General features: G+C 45.3%; 1 protein-coding gene across 9 annotated transcripts in view; it reads right to left on the minus strand.

Moving 5' to 3' along the window:
* Positions 1-16014, minus strand: part of MGA (MAX dimerization protein MGA) — a 59927-nt gene extending 43913 nt beyond the window's left edge. For 6 of the 9 annotated variants that reach the window (XM_041459737.1, XM_041459734.1, XM_041459736.1 and 3 more), the window contains exons 1-4: positions 15770-16014; positions 14690-14805; positions 12610-12728; positions 3292-4436 (exon numbers count right to left, since the gene is read on the minus strand). In XM_041459737.1, coding sequence (XP_041315671.1) covers positions 3292-4358 — 1067 coding nt within the window. In that variant the 5' untranslated portion in view covers positions 4359-4436; positions 12610-12728; positions 14690-14805; positions 15770-16014. Of the gene's footprint in view, positions 1-3291; positions 4437-7275; positions 8355-8497; positions 8584-12609; positions 12729-12827; positions 12939-14689; positions 14806-15769 lie in introns of those variants that run through there. The other 3 variants (XM_041459729.1, XM_041459730.1, XM_041459731.1) reach the window with 3 other exon arrangements.
* Between the last annotated feature and the right edge of the window lie 2591 nt (positions 16015-18605).

Below are 18605 nucleotides of genomic sequence, written 5' to 3' on the forward strand. Positions count from 1 at the left end.
CATGAGAAGATGAAGAATTTGCACAAAATCCTGTTTTAAAATTTTGATTCAATAACCAAATTCTCAAAGAATAAAAAAATTACTTTTAAGCACTGAAGCAATTTCATCTGGCCTTAATTTCTGAAGTTACATGCAACATTAAGCAGTCACAGAAACTTCTCCTCCTCTAATTATGGAAAGGTGAATCAAGGAAGTTTGTCCTCTCAAAATCTTCAATCCGAGATCAAGTAAAAATGGTGAAATAGTATCTTAACAAGCTCTTTCTTTACCTGATATGGAATAGTGCATATTTAAACCAACTTTCTTATAGCCCAAGTAATTTATTTGGCACCCTTGCAATTAACAACAAAGGCAGAGAGACTGCCTTTTGGCTTTTTCCAGATTAAAAACATTAAGATGCTCATTTTTTGAAAGTACCAAGATATATAATTTTTTTTTGGTACATCATTTTAAAATACACTGGGAAGGAGTTGGAGGGGGAATCTGATTTCTTGTGGAATTAATCTAGCAATCTATGGCAGAGGTTTGAAGGATAATCACTTGCCTTTCTCCCCCAAAAGAAAGGCAAGAAAGGAAAAAACCTCAAACTACCAAGACTAAACACAAGACAACTAAATTAGAATAACAAGACTAATGGAGCATTAAAAATCCCACAGATTTTTTATTCTTGAAGGAGGAAATTCAAAAGACCTCGGAAAGGAGGAGGAAAGTACCTAAGCTTGTAAAACTTAAGAACCAGTAAAGTTTGTTTGTTCCATGGCCTAAACATCTGAGTACATCCAGGGATAAGCATTTCTACTGAAGTATCCACAACTCAAACACTTTTTTTCTTTACAACACACCTAATTAAACTAAACATACTATCAGGCCACAGAAGCAGAAGGAAAAAACCCACATAGTACCTTGGATAAAGAAAACAGTCCTTTATTCCTGAAGTCCTCTAATAACTCAGGATTAAAATTACTCTTAGGTATATATGCAAGCTTTTACATGGTGCTATTATCAAAAATGTCAGAAGAATTGAGTATGGGTGGGAAGTATCACCCCCAACAGCACTAGGAAATCCACACTTCTTTTGCAGAGGATTATCTGAGAGGTAGCAGTTCCCAACTTGCTTCTCAAATCTAAGCTCAGCAGAAATCACTACCCTGCCTAAATGCAAGATAGTGCCTATCAAGTACTACCTGCTAAGAGCTTGCCTACCACGAAAACAAAAAACAAAACAAAACAAACAAAAAACACATGAAAAAACCCCAAAAAAACAACACAACAAAATACCCCAAACAAACAAAAAAACCACAACTTCCCAGTCTTCATTAATATGTAAATATTAATGTGTTTGGTTTGATTAAGAAAAATGTCATACTCTCAGTGTTGTCCTTGAAAGCTGACAAGTGAAACTCAACTGTATGGCATGGAAACACTGTGAACAGATCAGAATAAAGGAGGAGAACTAATGTTCTGGAAAACTCCAGCACTTACGAAGACAGTTTTGCCATTTCTTGGATAAGATCAATTTTCTCTTTCCAAGTAAAGAATTTGACTTTTTCACACGTATTACAAAAACGTAACAAAAAGCTGGCCAATGCTGTAAAGTGGTTCTAGGACAGTGGTAACATTTATTCATCAATGACAGGTGCTTCCAAACCAGACAACAAAAACTTTGCAGTCTTTTCTAGTCTGCACAGGTTTCAGCATATTTCAGAGATCACCTGCCTTGACCAGAGAAGGAATCTAACACGCTCTGGACCAAAAGAAATTATATCTGCCAATTCACATCACCTATTTTTAAGGAAGGTCCCTGAGTCCTTAAAACATTTTTTATCCCTTGGGAATAAACAATTCTCAACTAAATCTGCTTCAATGACCCTCTCCAGGCAAATGAGTACCACTATGAAAGCAAAATAAAGCTGTCAATTATTTTCTGAGTTTTACTTCAAACATGCAAACTTATCTAAACTTTTCTCCATGCCCTTAGGAACTAAAAAAAGCCCATATTTTCTGTAATAGGTGTATTTTCAGTATTTAAGTTGGGTTAGAACAGCATTTTTTGAGAACAAAGTCTAGAAGACCTTTTTTCTAACAGACTGACACATGAAAATACTGCAAAAGAAAGGTTTGGGCACTCTAAATCTCCAAACAATTCTAGTACTCTTAAGAATTACTACAAATAAATTAAATAAAGTGTCAAAGTGTGAATAACTTTATAATTTAAAGTTTTTCAGTTGCTCAAAAGGCAAAGAGATCCTTCTTGCAAGACAGAAAAACAGAGGAAACCTCTGTCCTCTCTAAAACACACTGCAGTTGTATAGTAATACAGCCTTTGTATTACTACATCATAAATATAACTTTTCTCCAATAAGGACTGACCTCCAATTTCACCATTAACCATTAACATCATCCTGATATCCTGCAGTTAAATAATTTTCTGGTGTACTGGTCTACAAAGGCTGCTTTAGTCACTAAATCTTTGGCAGATTAAGCCTGGTATTAACAAACTGACATGAACCAACATGGCAGAAAAGAAACCTCTACGTTTTTTAAAATGATTTCTTCTCATTCCAAGTATCTCTACATAGACATTAACTATTCACTGCTCCGCACTACTGCTTGGATTTTCAAAACTAAGCAAAAGTGCAGTAAAACAATAGGTTTTGCCAGGCTGGCTTTAGAAAAACCAAGTTGTTCTGAAGTACTTCCCTCACCTCAGAGCAAATATGAGGCAACTGACTACCAACAGGCAGGCTACCTCACACTTCTTTGTGGAATAAAAGAATTCACACCAAGCAGTTATTGACAAAACAGTGGCTGGCTGCCAATTACAACTGCCTTGCAGCAATCCCTACACACATGCAACCCAAATACCCACACACCATTCACTTTCACTAATGAAAACTGAAGCTATAGATAGACAGCATGTCAATGTGGTGAGCAATCCTAAAAGCAAAGGCAGCGTTTTGATGACTGCAATGTGCTCTGCCTGAAACTCTGAAAAAATTAATTTAGTCTTCTAAAATGCTAAGAGGGTTAAGAGAAATCCCTCAATGCTTCTCAACAATGAACTAAAGCAACACAGAAAACAATACTGAACTCTTGCATTCTCCAGACACCTCAGAAAGTCAAAACTGATACCATGACTGAGCAAAGAAAAGCTTTTAGTAATACTAACTGTTCTGCCATTTCAGGTCATGCAACCTTTAGCTGCAAGCCTCTACACTGACCATCCTGTTATTTAATCACAAAACATCCCAATTAACCACCGGTTGTACTGAAAATGCAGTGTTAACCCACCTTTCAGAGACTTCTTGTTTTAGCTTTGGCATAACACCTGAAGACAGGTCACTGTCCAGGAGACCCAAGAAGTCTCCTTCAGCATTAAAGGACTCTTTATCCAGCTCAGTGTCTGATGGATTTTGACTAATGAATGAGGAATCTAAACTTCTCTGATGCACATCTAATGCATCAGCTTCAGCAGGGTGACCACAAAAGCCAGGAGTGCTAAAAACATCACCACCTCCTTCCAATTCTAAGTTGTTGTTCTGTTTCACATCACGCTGAGGCCGACTATTCAGCCCATCATCTCTGAACCCTTTAGCGAAAGGATTGTAATCTATTTTCAGCTGGGTAATCTGGATGTTCTGGTAGGCTGTAACTGCAAAGAACTCTGTCTGTGGAAAGGTAAATGTATGGACATCAGGGCCGTTCAGCTGAATGACTTCTGTGGCTTTGTTTGCAGGCACCAAGTGAAGTCGTGGCAGATATCGGTGCATAGAATGCAGAATTATATGACCCTCCTGGTCCAGGGTATTGTTGGTAAGTTTAAGCTTGTAGAAGGATACTGGCTGGTGCATCCAGAACTGACCAGTGGAAGGGGATTCTGGATGAATAAACACTCGTCCTAGAACATGTGGTTCTGCCTTCCCACTGGGCTCCCACCAACGGCCATTCCATTTGTATCGGTGGTTGTCCACGGGGGATATGTCCATGACTAGGATGTACTTCTGACTGGAATTCAGCCCTGTGATCCAGTATCGGCAGTACGGAAACATCCGCCTGCCCTGCTTCGTCAGGATCATCTCTGTGTTGCGATGGTAGAATTCATTCCACATGCTGTTGTTATCTAGGGTGACAGTGATGCCCCCTGAGACACAGTCAGCTGGGAGGCAGGTCTTGACTCTGGGTTTGACTGGAGTTGATACACTGCTGGCGAGAGCACAAGCATCACGGTTTGCTACTAGGATTCCTTGGTCAGCTTTTCCATTTCCCTGCTGTTGTTTCAAGATGACAAAGAAAGCAGGCGCTGCACCAGACACAGTCCCTCCGTCCCGGCTAGCCAAGACAATCTGCTGTTTCTCCATGATGAGCACTTTCACAAGCTCTCAAACCAAATGCCAATTCTACAGAGTTCTGATAATCTTCTACGTGTGTTCACCATTCTGGAAGAAAAGGAAAACACATTTATTACTAAAATTATTCCAATACAGTCTAAGAAAGTAATTAAGTAGCATGAGACATCCTTTTTGCAATAGCTCTCCACATTATAAACTTAAAAGATAAGCAGTACCATAAAACAGCACAACCAGGGTGTAACAAATCAAGTTTGCATGTGTGTATACAATTTTGACCTTATAGACATGGGGGCTATGACACCTTTAAATTGCTTTTCCATACAGGGTTTGCCCCAACAGAACTCCTTGCTTTGCTTGGTATTTCTAAGCACTTTGTTCAGACACTCCCTCTAGTCTGCAGATCATTCACTTAACATCAGGCACAACATGCAAAAGTTTTCAGGAGAGCAAATAGCATATTTCTGACACAAAGACAAAAGTCCTGCCAGAAAGAAAGAGTTCCCTGAGGTCTACAACTTGTCAAAAATTTAGAGGAGGAAACAAAAAAGAATAGTTAAAAACATTTTCTCTTAATTTCTTTATTGAAATTGTCAAAGTTTGTGTGTTTGGAATTTCTTTGCTTACATGCCCCAGCAATTTCTAACTGTCTGTCAAGGGCAGAGAGAAAAAGAAAGGACACAATACTTCAAATGGATAAGCTCTGGAAAAAGACACAAACTAACCCCCAAAAGACCAGTCAGCTAAGATTAAATGGATGAATGTGAAGCATTGGCAGCCTTAGCTTCCTTTATCTTCTCAATTAGGGAAATAATTTAAACCAAACAAGAAAACATTTGTACTGTTATGATTAGCATAATCACTGTTTAGGGAACTAAAGAAGTTACTTTTATCTGTATATACACAATTCCACTTCTGTGTGTCTACCTCCCAGGTTAAGGATTATGTCAACACTGTAACAAAAGATCATAAACTAGTTCATTTTTCAAATATCCTGTATATTTTTCTATGTGAAAATTTATAATATGCACTTCTGGTAACACAGAAATCCTATTTCCACATCCAGATGTTTGTATTTTGATCCTTATTGCATGTGGAACACAACACTGACAAAAAATTATTTATTCTTATATCAAATACCTAGTTGGTGGGAGGTGGAGATCAGAAGCTGAGATGCATACCAGAGTCCTGAGGGAACTGGCTGATGTGCCAAGCCACTTTCCCTAATATTCAAGAATTTGTGGCAGTCTGGTGAAGTCCCAGGTGACTGCAAAAGGGAAATACTGCACCCATTTTTTAAAAAAGAGTAGACAGTAGTATTCTGGGAACTAATGACCTGTCAACCACACCTCTGTGACTGGGAAGATCATGGAACAGATCCTCCTAGAAGCGATGTTAAGGTGCATAGAGAACAAAGGTGATTTGCCAGCACAGTTTCACCAAGAACAAGTCCTGCCCGACCAACCCAGTGGCTTTCTACAACAGTGAGTTCAGTGGAAGAGTTACTGATGTTATCTCTCCGGACAGCCATAAAGCCTTTGAAACAGTCCTCCTTCTCTCTAAATTGGAGAGAAATGGATCTGATGGGTGGTCTGTTCCGTGGACAGGAAACTGGTACAATGGTCCCATCCAGAGGGTAGTGATCAACAGTTCACAAGTGGTGTCCCTCATGGGTCCGTACCGGCAAGGTAAGCAAAGCTAACCTGCCTGAATGTCCAAAAGGACCTGGATAAGCTTGATGAGAGATTTGACAAGTCCAAGCACAAAGTGATACACCTGACTTGGGGCAACCCCAAGTATCAACCACAGGCTGGGGGACGAAGAAATTGAGTAGTCCTGCTGAGAAGGGCTGGGGGTGCTGGTGGGTGAGAGGCTGGACACAACCCACCCATGCCACTTGCAGTCCAGCAAACCAATTACATCCTGCGTTGCATCCAAAGCAGCATGGCCAGCAGGGCAAGGGATGGGATTCTGCTCCTCTGCTCTGCTGAGACCCCGCCTGGAGTGCTGCATCCAGCTCTGGGGTCTCCAGCACAGGAAGGACACAGACCTCTTGGAGCAAGTCTACAGACAGGGCACAAAGATGTTGAGAAGGATTGAACACCTCTCCTGTGAAGACAGGCTGAGACAGTTGGATTGTACAGCCTGGAAGAGGCTCTGGGGAGACATAATAATTGCAGCCTTTCAGCACCTAAAGGCGACCTACAACAAATCTGGAGAGTGACCTTTACAAAGGCAGCAATAGAAAAAGGGGAAATGGCTTCAAATGAAAGACAGAAATTTAGATTGGATGTTAGGAAGAAATTCTTTATTACAAGGGTGGTTAGGCACTGAAACAGGTTACCCAGAGAAACTTTGGATGCCTCAACACTGGAAGTGTTCAACACCAGGCTGGAGATGGGGTTTTTAGCAACCTGGTCTAGCAGAAGGTCTCCCTGTCCATGGCAGGAAGGCTGGATCTAGATGTCCCTTAAGGTCCCTTCCAATCAAAACAATTCTATAATTCTATGGATTAGAAAACAACCATATCTCTTTCAAGAGAATTAACTCTTAATTCACAAGTTTTAAATGAACTAGATATTTAATAAGACATCTTTGTATTGTTAGGACTGGGGTACTGTAGGAGGAAAAACCCCTCTGTGCTAACAAGCTGTCACATGCACGTGGCAAATGACCTCAAAGCTCAAGAGACAATTTATACCCCATTTATCATTTACATGATAAATGTTCTTAACAGCTAGGAAATATGAGAGATCCATTTCTACCCCTTACACATCACACTCTAAAACGTAATGTAAAACTTAAATTGGAGGAAATAAACCAAAACTGTTCTGCACAGGTTTTGATACCTGTGAAGTTACAAGGTCTGGTTTTCAGTTTAACTTTGCAGAGGAAATTCTTCCCCACAAACATACCCATAACCACCTACCCACTGAGGACCCCTTAACAGAGTCCAGAATACAAAATGAATTCAAGTATACTGCTCTGCTTTTTCAGTAGATTACACCTCAAGTCCCAGCAATGCAAAAGGTTATCCCCAAGAAACGAGTGTTTTCATATTCACCTATAAGAACAGAAATAAATCTCAGATATACAGAGTGGTGAAAAAGGAACCACATAAGTTCTACATGATTTTCCACCAACTTACTTTACATATACACATGTAACACATTTATATGTATAGTAAACATACAGCTACAAAGTGAGTTCACATTAATGCTGTGCAGTATGCACCAAAACTCTACTGGCTCATAAAGGAAACACACCATCAAAGTGGTTTCAGATCTGGTTTAACGTATGCAGAATGCCTGCAGCTTTACATTTACTTGATTCCTTTAAATTTATTTGACTAAATTATCTTACTAAAGACATACCGGAAAAAAAAATTACAAAAAAAGCTCAACAACCATGCATTCAGCAGAAGTTCTATGCATATAAAGACCTACAGAGTAACAGTTTCTGTTCTCCAACACTCAAAGTTCTTATGTCGTACTGCAGTAGCTATTTCTATCACAAGCACCACGCACAGTATCAAGTCAGTCTAAGACGTGCGTGGTTAAAATGTGATTATGGGCAATTAGAGTAATCAAAATCTATGTTATTTCAGCACTAGCACAGTCTGTTACCAGAAAACAATTTCATATATTTTATTACATTTGGTGACACACAGGAGCCTGTTTTACTATAGCACATAGACTCTAATGCAGTATTTCAGGGGAAACACGTGTATTTGTGGAAGCTGAAGTTCTGAACAGTGTCAGATTTCCGCTCTCTACACAGAGACCTTGTATTTGAGAAGCAGAGTCCAAGCAGGGTGCAGCAGCCGAAACCACTCACAAGGCGCACTAAGACCCGCCAAAAGCAGGACGACAATCAGACGCGAAAGCGTCCTTCTCAAATAAACAAACCAACCCAATTCCCCACGCGGCGACCGAGACGCGGCTCCGCGCACGGCGCTCCGGGGCGGGCACCGGGAGGCACCGTGGGAAGGGGAGCGACGGCGGCGCGCGAGCCCCGGGGCTGCCCCGTGCCCGCGCCTGGTGTCAATTTTCGCAGTTCGGGCGGCAGGCGGAGGGCGCGCGCAGAGGCGCGCGGGGTTCGCGCGCGACGCGGCCGCTGCTCCCGGCGCGGCCCCGCTCCCCGGTCGTTACCGTGCGCGAAGCGCGCGCGGCCTCCCGCTTCCTTTCTCACGCGGACCGTGTGTCCGCCAGCTGGGGACAACGTGCGTGCGCACCGTGCTGACGTCATGGCGCCGCAGCGCGCGCAGGCGCGCAGCGGGCCGGCATCCCCCTCCCTCCCGCCTGCCCGTCACGTGCCCGCGCCGAGCGCAGGGCCCGGTGCCCGGCCCGGCTCGGCCCGCGCAGCGCCGCGCGCGCGGGGAAGCTTCTCGAACGGGCGCGCGCGCGCATCGCTCGCGCACCGGCGGCCGTCGAAGGCCCCGGAGCTCCGGTCGCGCGGCTCCGCCTCCCTGCCAGCCAGGAGTGCGCGCGAGGCCCGCGGCGCACAGCGCCCCCCGGCGGGCCTGCGCCGCCCCGCCATCCCCGTGCCCAGGGCGGCGGCCGCCTCCTCCGGGAAAGGAGCACCGCTCTCTGCGCCGGCAACGCGCACCGCGCCTCTCCACACTTCGCAGCGCTGCCGCCCGCAGGAACCGTCCACCTCCCGCGGAAACCCTCGGCTGAGGAAGCAACGCAGTCAGCGGTATTTCCATCGTCTGAGCTAGCTCGGCCAAAGCGCGGCGCAGACTGCCCGCCGCAGCTGCGGTGCCTCTGGGAGGGCAGACACAGACCTGTCACACCGCCCCCCTGAGCCGGGCCCTGGGCGGTGTTACCGACCCGCTGACAAACGGAGAGCCCGGGCTCAGCGCAGCCCGGGCTCGGCCTCGACAGAGCTCCCCCGCCCGCAGAACGGCGCCGCGCAGTTGCCACCCCATGCCCAGCCTGGCAGGCGTTCACAGACGCCAAGGGAATTAATTACATGTTATAAACCTGGCACTTCTGACAATAAGCCCACTAAAACAGAATTCTGAACGTTAAGGGAATTCACACCAAAATGCATCACAGCTGCAGGCAAAAACACCTCCATGAAGCCCTCCATCCCACCCTTTTTCTCATTAAGGTTATTTATTTTACAACACCATATCTACCCACTATGAAACAAAAGAGCCTTACACATGGTGCTAGAAGGTAAAGACATCAGTTAGTGTAGTGACATCAAGGTCCAGGCTCACCCATACTCCCAAATTTTGCACTGACCATTGCCTACCACAAACTGTAACTTTGTCAGGACTGCTCCTCAATCTGTTGTGGTTTTTTTGTCTTATTTGAAAACGGGCAGAAGAAGAGCAACATTACAAAAGGTCAGCACCCCTGTGGAGGTTTCTTGGCAACGTAAGTTTATGCTACAGGAAATTATCTCAGAAGCACAGAACTAAGGAAAATACATTTCTAAGAGACTTGACAAACATGCATCAAAGCATTAATAGAGAAGGGTCTGTATGGAGGCCCAGAGGAATGCCACCAGCTCTGTGTGTACGCACACCTCTGTCTCTAACGGGCAGGGTCTTGTGGGTGGAGGGCTGATACATGAGCAGGGCACTGCTGTGGCCTCAGGAGCTGCTGTGTCCACATGCCAGCAACCAGGGAGACTGGGATTCAGGAACCAACAGTGTCTAAACTGCTGCTGAAGGATATCTACCACACATACAAATATATATATATATGTAGATATATACACACACATGTACGTGTATGACCTCCTCCTGCTCAGACAGGGAAGGGAGCAGGATATGGCTGTCTCTGCTGTGTCTACCTGATTGGTGTGGCCAGACATGTTTACACATAAATGTCATGTATGCATATGTTCTATGGGCTTGTAGCTACCAGCAGTATATTTTCAGCTTTATTACTGGTCATATTTGGGGCATAGAGCTACAACAGCCTCAAGGTGTTGGACCCAGCATAGTATTTTTCCTGTAACAAATCCAGTCAGAAATAATTACACCAATTTCAGGGACAGTCATTTTATACCTGCAGTCATCACATATTCTGTGGAGCAGTCATCAAGTTTTAGGGCCACAGGATAGAGATGCTACTTTGTATTAAACAGTTTGCTTTTGAACAATGACAATACAGAAATAAGTGGGGTTTTTTTCAACAAGAGAGTAATTTGTACAACTGACAATAGAACAGACACAGAACTAAAGAACAGACAGTGCCCCATGTTCACGGCCCAAAAGCCACATGTTCCAGTCATGATAAAAGAAACAAACCAGAGACTGTTGACATTGCCAGAGATTTTGCTACAATTTTACTAAAGCAGGTAGAAATGCTTGCCTGCACCACAACTGAACCCCTGGTTCATCAAGAGAACAGATTCATCAGCAGAACTCACAGCAGCACTACAGACTCCCACCAGCTTAAGTAATCCAGTTCTAAGCAGCTTAAAGCTGACAAGAAACAGCAGTGCTGCACTAAAGAACATCATCTCATTTAGATCACTATGAACACCAGTTCTAAGAACTTGTTTGTGCTAAACATGAACTGGCAGCACAGAATTGAACTGGCTTGCACCTACTGAATCCCTGATCAGAGGGAGTTACAACCATCCCATTACTGGCTACTATAAGGTATTTGAAATGCTCGAGTTCACAACCAAGACATACACTCTTCCCCCAAATGCTTCTTTCAGGCATATTCCCTTGAAGGTATGAACTACAGTTTTTACAAGCTGCATGTCAGCACCCAGTAAATCACACTCCTGTTTTCAGCAACGCCTACATGGCGCTATAAAGCACCCCTTCAAGCCTACCTGCCACAACTAATAAGAAACTGTGACTGTTAGAGCTGCAGCAACAAACTGTTCTTCAGCCATTCTTATGTTTAACCGGTGGTAAAGATTCAGTAACAAAGCAGGAACTGGAGGGTCACAGGTCCCAGGCTTCACTGGAGATGTATATGTAGGAGAACAACACACCTTGTAGAGTGTACACACATGTAACTATACATAGTTAGGCGAAACAGAACAGCTGCCAACTTGTGAAAAACACACAAGAGGCCTCGATTACATTTTTTTGTTAACAATCCCCTGAATACAAAGATTGCTACAACACAAGCAGATACATGACAGGACATTTCTGTCACAGAGCACAGTGTGAAAGACACTACTACAGGAGCATTACTGGAGCATAAGGGAGGCTTTCAGCTCTTAAATTCACTTGCTAAAAGCAAGCACTAGCTGAAACTACACTCATGACCTGGAAACAACAGCTATCAAAACCAGCTGTGCCAGTGTCACACACCCACAGCAGCGGTCAGCAGTTTATTACAGCAGTCTAAAGTTTACCACTAACTACAACCAGACAGCCCTGACTGGGCTCAAAAATCCCACGTTTTGGACATTAACCAAAATCCACAAGCATTTAAAGAGCTGAAAACCTAGTGATGTTACAGCCGGAACGGTTGAGCAATATGCACACTGGAAGAGTTAAAATACAAAAAACACTCTTTCTTTAGATAACGTTTTGCCACTTTGGAGAATGATTAACAGTAGCAATCCACAGGAAATTCTCTTAATCCAACATAAACTCTGGAATAAACTGCATACAGAAAGGTATCTAGTTCCATTTTCTATGCCATAACCAGCCCCACTGGCCTCCAACTCCTTCTCCAGACCAGCAGCAGTCTCCCAGAGCTTAATTTTTGCTGTACACAGATGTCTCTAGTAATTAGCAGCATCTATGTCAGCTCCAGACCTCTGTCCTTAAGCAACAGAACCAGGGCAAATTTGCTTTAGGAAAAGTTTACCTAATGTTATTTTTGATAGGAAACTTGCTTAAATTATTTTCTTAGCTTTAGTGAAGAAATATATTTCAGTGCCAAGAAGATAAAAGACAAAAGTGGTGGCAGAATCTAGACAAAAAGTGAGATTAAGAAAAAAAAAATTGAAAGAAATGGACTGTTGCAGGAAAAAATGTTTTTCAGACATTTTTAAAACGTTTTTTAGCTTTCTTGCTGATGCAAGCATGCAGAAACACATGCTACAGCTGCAGTCAGAAAGCACTTATGCCCACAAAAAGTCTGACACAGCTTGTGCACTGCCAGCTTTCAGCCCAGAGCTTTGCTTTATACTAACACCAAATTCACATCACACTCAAGAGTCCCGACTATTGCAGGATGAATAGGTGGTAGTTCAGAAAGTGTTTCACCAACTGAGAGCTACACGCCTGCAAGAGCAGCAGCTACTTTTGGAGGAAGAAGGCACATACCTGGGAGGGTGGAGGAAAGAGAGAAACTCCTGCTTCCCCTCTCCAACAGCCATACCATGCCATAGAGTCCGAACTTCCAGCTCCCCATAAAGTCAGTAGTTTGTCAAACAGCATTAATCCTGCAACATACAATGTACAGTATTTTACATTTCTCAAGAGTTACCTGAACTTTTGGGAAACACTTCCCAAACACTGAAGATTGCAAAATGGAAACGCACCCAACTGGATGTGGCACTCAGTGCCATGGTCTAGATGACAGGTGGTGATGGGTCAAAGGTTGGATTCCATGATTTCAGAGGTCTTTTCCAACCTAAATGATTCTGTGATTTCTGTTAAGAATGAACCACTGGTGAGAGGCCAGGGGGAAAAGCGAAAGTTAACTAATAATAAATGCTCTTTTTTATCTTTTTTAACATGTATACAACATGTTATATTTAGGTTAATGTATTTTACATTACTTCTCATATTTCATCAGTCACTGATATGCCCATTACTCATACATTCAATGAATGCTGTATTTTTTAACATATTATTTCAACTACCAAAAATCACAAAATAAAACAATAAAGCAATGCTTTAGGCTTTTTGCCATGCAATACTGGCAGAAACCAGACATAGTCAGCAGGAATAGCATCATTTTGATGAATTTCAATCCCTTTATGGCCATCATGAGGAACATTTATCACATACATGAATCTTCAGCTGGGGATCTTGTCCACATCATAGAAGAAAAGAAAAATGAGGCAAATAGTCCTGAGCTCAGGACTATCCTACTCATCCAGTTATTTTATAGCAATACTCATAGCTACAGAGCCACTAATGGCTCAGCATGTTAGAACTGCCAAGGAACTTGTATTCCCCTTTTAAGTAAGGGGGAAAAAAAAAGTGACACTAATTAAAGTCCAGACTGTTGGCAATGTGTTCCAGGTTTATATCCATCTTCATTACTGTTTATTGACTTTGGTGTGGTAAGGCAGCCCACACCAAATCAACATAAAGCACTGTATGAGAGTTAGCAAAACAGCAGAATTCCAACATCCCAAGAATTTATTTAACAGTAACTGGGTCACAGTCTTGTCATTCTCCAAATTGGATTTTCCTGAAGATTGTGACTGGAACAAAGAATGCATTTTTATTGTAGATAGGTTTTATCTAGTTCCCGTTCATTTTCTCTCTTTTATGCTGTTCACATTCCTTTAATGCCTTTCTGTTTTGGGTTTGATTAAAAAAAAAAAATAAAAGAGCTTTCTTCTGGTTGCTTTCTTCTTATGACATACCTTCATCATCCTTCTCACACGTATCATTCTCACTGCATTCTTATCCAGTTCAGCAAAGGATTTATTCCAGGTACTAAAACTAGCCAAAATCCAACAGTGAAAGCACATTCCATCTTTGTGGGGAAAGAAGAGAGCAACTCCACTCCATCAAAACTTGAGTCTTTGTTCTAAGGTTACTCAGTATTAAGAAAGGTTAAAAAAAAGCAAACCAACACATCCTTAGTTATGGAAGAATAAGACAAGAGGAAAGCCCTGCTGGCGCTGCAGCTAATGGCACTGCTCCCTACGCACATGCCACGGCTCAGTGTTTTTTGGAGATCCTCTGCTGTCTATGAAACAGCAAACAGACAACAGCCTCCTCCTCATAGAGAAGAGTTCTTTCTCACTCCACTAGACAGAGACCTATTTCATTGTGTTTGTAAGGAAAATGTCTTGGACTGCTCATTTCTTAAGAAAATTAAGGTTTTAAAAGGTTTTAAAAACAACCACAAACTTAATAAATGATCTAGTGGATTTGTGTATAAATTAAGAAGTGGCCTACAGTCAAAGAGAAAGAATTTCCTTTTTTTTTTTTTCCTGGAAGGTAACCAAACAAGTTTATTCACAAGTGGTTTCCTCCAGTTGCACGTTTTCCCCCACGGCAGGCACAACAGCATCTGCACCAATACTGAGCCAGCAACGGGTGAGGTTAACAGCCATCTGCTGTTAGATGAAATGCACAAGTGAACGAGTGCTGCCCATCTCCACCAAACCTAAGAAATATGGGGTTTTTCCCTACAAAAAAGATGTACAAAAATGCTCACCTATGGGAACACTTTTCAAGCAGAATCAACTTCCCTTTCCAGTTCTCTGTGCAGATTCACAAGGCACTGTGCCCGAGGGCACTGAAAGCGTGCCGCAGCTGCATCAGGCAGAACACCTGCAAGGACAAGACCAAAGCTTCAGCCTACCCTCTTCTTTAAACCGCCCTTGGTTTTCAGTCTGCAGCAACTTCAAATCTTCGGGGCTCCAGCCCATCCCATCAACTGCGATTACAGACGGCCCATGCCCTCACACAGTTTATGTCGGGAGCAAGGCAGCGTGACTGTTGTGCAAGATTTGACATCTTAATGAGTCAGGCAAGATGCTCCAACCGTATAATGGGAAGCCACTCATCTCCCCGGGCTGCTGAAACAGCCGCTGGCCCTCGTGCCTAGCTACTCCCTCGATGAGCTCGCCTTCGCGCTTCGACTCCCTTCTAAACTCATCAGCTCAGTACGAGCAGTTCCAAACAGGACGGTACCGAGGGGTACCGAGGGGTACCGAGGGCGGCCAACGACCGCTGCCCCGCGCGCCCCCGCGGCCGCCCCCCGCGACGTGCCGCCCGCTGGCACCCAGGGGGCACCGGGGCCGCTCCCCGGGAGAGGCTCTCCAGCACCCCGGCCCTGTCTCATGGGTGGCGCCGAGCGCACCGGCCACGCCCCCACCGGGGCCCGGTGCCTGGGAGCGCGATGGCTCGGGGAGCAGCGGCAGCTGCCCAGGGCCGGGCCTCACCCGACCCTTCCCGGCTGGAGCGCCCGGATGCCGCTCGGTCCCTTTAAACAACCCCTCCGGTCAGGTGACCGCCGGCCGCTACCCACTGCCCGCGCCCCCGGGTCCCGCCCGCTCGCACCCCTGGACAGAGCGGCGCGGGGGCGCGCGAGGGGAGCGAGCGGCCGCCGGTCCCGTTCCCGTCCCCCGCGCGACCCCCTCGCCTCAAACGCGGGCGCGGCGGCAACGCGCGGGCAGGCGGCGCGCGCGCGCGTGATTGGGCGGCCGCCGCGCTCACGTGATGCGCGCACGCCTCGCGCCACCTCGAGTGAAAAACTTCCAAGGAGAAGGAGGGGGGGGCGGACGGCTCTTACCTGACTCCGCGCGCCGCCCGGCTGCGCCCCGGCCCACGCGGCCCTCGCCCGCCACGCGCGACCTCCTGCCGTCCTCATTGGCCGCCGCGGTCTATCACGTGCGCTGCGCACGCTCCCTGCCCCTTCCCCTGGCTCCTCTCCCGCCCCCGCGAGGCCGGTGCCGGAGCGCGGCCGTGCGGGCGGAGCGCGGGAGCCACCGGGCACCGGCGGCGGCCGCGCGGAGCAGCTGCCTCGCGACGCCCCGCCAGCGGCGCGCCGCCGATTGGCCGGAGCCGCCCGCCGACGCAGTTCCGCTCCCAGGGTGCCGCCGGCCACGCCCTTCCCGCCCCTCCCCCTGCCGTGCGCGAGGGAGAACACGCCGCTCGCGCGTGGGGCCGCGCGGCAGCGCCTCCGGTGGCCGCTCCGCGTGCGCGCCCTTCCCGAGGGGTGGGCGCGCCCCGAGCGCGTTCCCACGGGCGCCCCGGCCCCGGCCCCGCGGGCGCGCTCCTGCTGCCACACCGCGCTGGCTTCGGCCGCCTGCGGCGCCTTCCCGGCGCTCCTCGTCCTTCCTCCGCCTTCCGCGTTTGCAAATGACGGAAGAGGGGCTCGTGTGCTGCGGGGTGCGATGTTCTGGCGGTAGCTGCAGCTACGAGCGAACGCCGACGGAGCGATGCTGGAGTTCAGGATTTCCCAGGCTGTGGGTGCTGCTGCCGCTGGCACAAGGATCTGGACCCGGCAGGGCTCCCGGGAACGGGAGTGTTTGTAGAGCGCCCACGGAACTGCACTCACACCAATCCCCGAGTTACCGGGAAGCTTCCTGTGAGCCGAAAGAGTTAAATAAAAGCCCGTCAGCATAGGGATATATTCACTAATACCTCTGAATATAACAGTCCTGCGTGGTTAGGCAAAAGGTGATTCTGGAGACTCTTATCCAGCAAGTCTGTATTTGGTATGCAATTAAGTAAAGAACAAATGTTGGTTGGAAAAAATACATATATATAAACCCCCATGAGCTCTGGGCAACATGGACGTGTGCGGGTTGGCCGAGTTGTGTGGCAATTGTAGCTGCATCAATGAGGAAGGCCACGCCTCCAGTGCAGTCTTGAAAAATAATTTCAAATTGACTAAGGTAAAGGCAGATCACGTGTAATGGAAACTAATTTAAAATTTAAATAAAAGCTGGTGGCAAACAGCACCATAATGTAGCCCTGGGCTGAAATTTCTGTGTTGGAGATCTTGGCCTCGAAAAGTGCTCAGTCTTTGCAGCAATCTGCGTTCCCCAGGCATTGTGATATTACTGAGAGTGTGTGACAATATGGCTGGGGAGTCCATGAGGGATGTAAAAAGGGAAGTGTCTCATTAGACAAAGATTCATATTTCTGCAAAATTGAACTTTGTGTTGAATTGATACTGAATTGAGTGGCTGGTTCTCAGGTCACTGAGAAGATCAAAGATATCTTCCCTCATGTCTTACATTATATTTGAGGAATCTGTATACAAAGGTTACAGGTATATTAACTGGTACATAAACTTTTGTTGGGCTTTTACAATCTTACAGCCTAAGTTCAGAAGGGTTTGGGTGTCAATGGAGAAAGCACTGGTGGCTTAGGACCTGTCTTTTTGGAATTTCTGGGCTGTTTGAGGGATAGCTTCTTTGAAATTCCTGCTGCTGTAAGGGGTGAAGTGCCCAATTCCCAGCTGCAGGATCTGTTTTACTTAATAGGCCAAACCGAGGGAACGTCACCCAAATAAAATTTACTGTTTGACATTAACTGTAATAATGTTGCAAACATATAAAAGGATAAAGAAGTAATGCCAAGGCAATCAAAGATATTGGCGTTGGAAAAATAAAAGATAACACATGGAGGGGAAGTAAGTCTTTGAGAATTTCTCAGAGAGAAGAGACATTATGACCAGAGTAGTTTTGAAGGAAACCTGATGATGCTTGTGAATATCACAGAAATGAGCCAACTGCGTGTTGCAGCTAAAAAAAAAAAAAAAAAAAAAAAAAAAAAACCCATAAAGAAAAAGTGTTATTTTGATCTCTAAGTGCAAAAAATATCATTTATTGGAAAGAAGTATATCCCGTGGCTGCTGTGTTGAAGAAGTTCCTATGCAAGTTAGATTGGGAAATCTTAACTTTAAAAATGTACTCATCATTTGCAGCAGAGGTGCCCAAATTACAAGTGATGTTTTGCAAAAAGAAGCCTTTAGTTTGTTGGCTAATTATTTTTTCTGAAAGCTAAGTATTGGGAAACTAAAGTTCATTAGAGATTGAGGAACCTTAAATAAGCAATAAAAACAATTACCCTCCTCTCCCCCTCCTTTCCCTTCTGAGTAAAACCTTTAAAAGGGGAAAGTGGAGAAAGAGCAGTCAGTACCTGTTCTTCCAGGGGCGTGTTTGCCCGGGGACCACACTGCTCTTCAACATCATCTGTTTACCCAGGGGTTCCCACTCACTATCCCATTTCTCTCCACCCTCCTGTTCACACGTCGTTCACTGCGGGCCTCTTCACTTGAAATCAACACCCAGCTTTTTCAGTTCTTCCATCCCCACCCATCCCATTAAGAGTGATAAAATGGGCCTGGAAATCCAATAGGAGTGTTCCTACCGAGGAGCATATTTAGGAAATAAAGGCTTTAAAAAACTGAGCAGAAACAGGCACATCCTTTTATAAGAAGAAATTATGCAGGTTTTGAGTGGGCTGAGTTTGTGGGAGGAAGGAAGTGTGATACAAAGAGAAAGGGTGGTGCTAAATCTGGTCTGTGCCTAAGGCTGGCATTTTATTGCCAAACTCATTACCTGCTCTATTTATTCCTGATGACTGTAGAAATCAAACCCCTATAAACAAATTTT

Source organism: Pyrgilauda ruficollis, unplaced genomic scaffold, assembly GCF_017590135.1.
Source record: "Pyrgilauda ruficollis isolate IOZ18807 unplaced genomic scaffold, ASM1759013v1 scaffold14, whole genome shotgun sequence".
Lineage (NCBI taxonomy): Eukaryota > Metazoa > Chordata > Aves > Passeriformes > Passeridae > Pyrgilauda > Pyrgilauda ruficollis.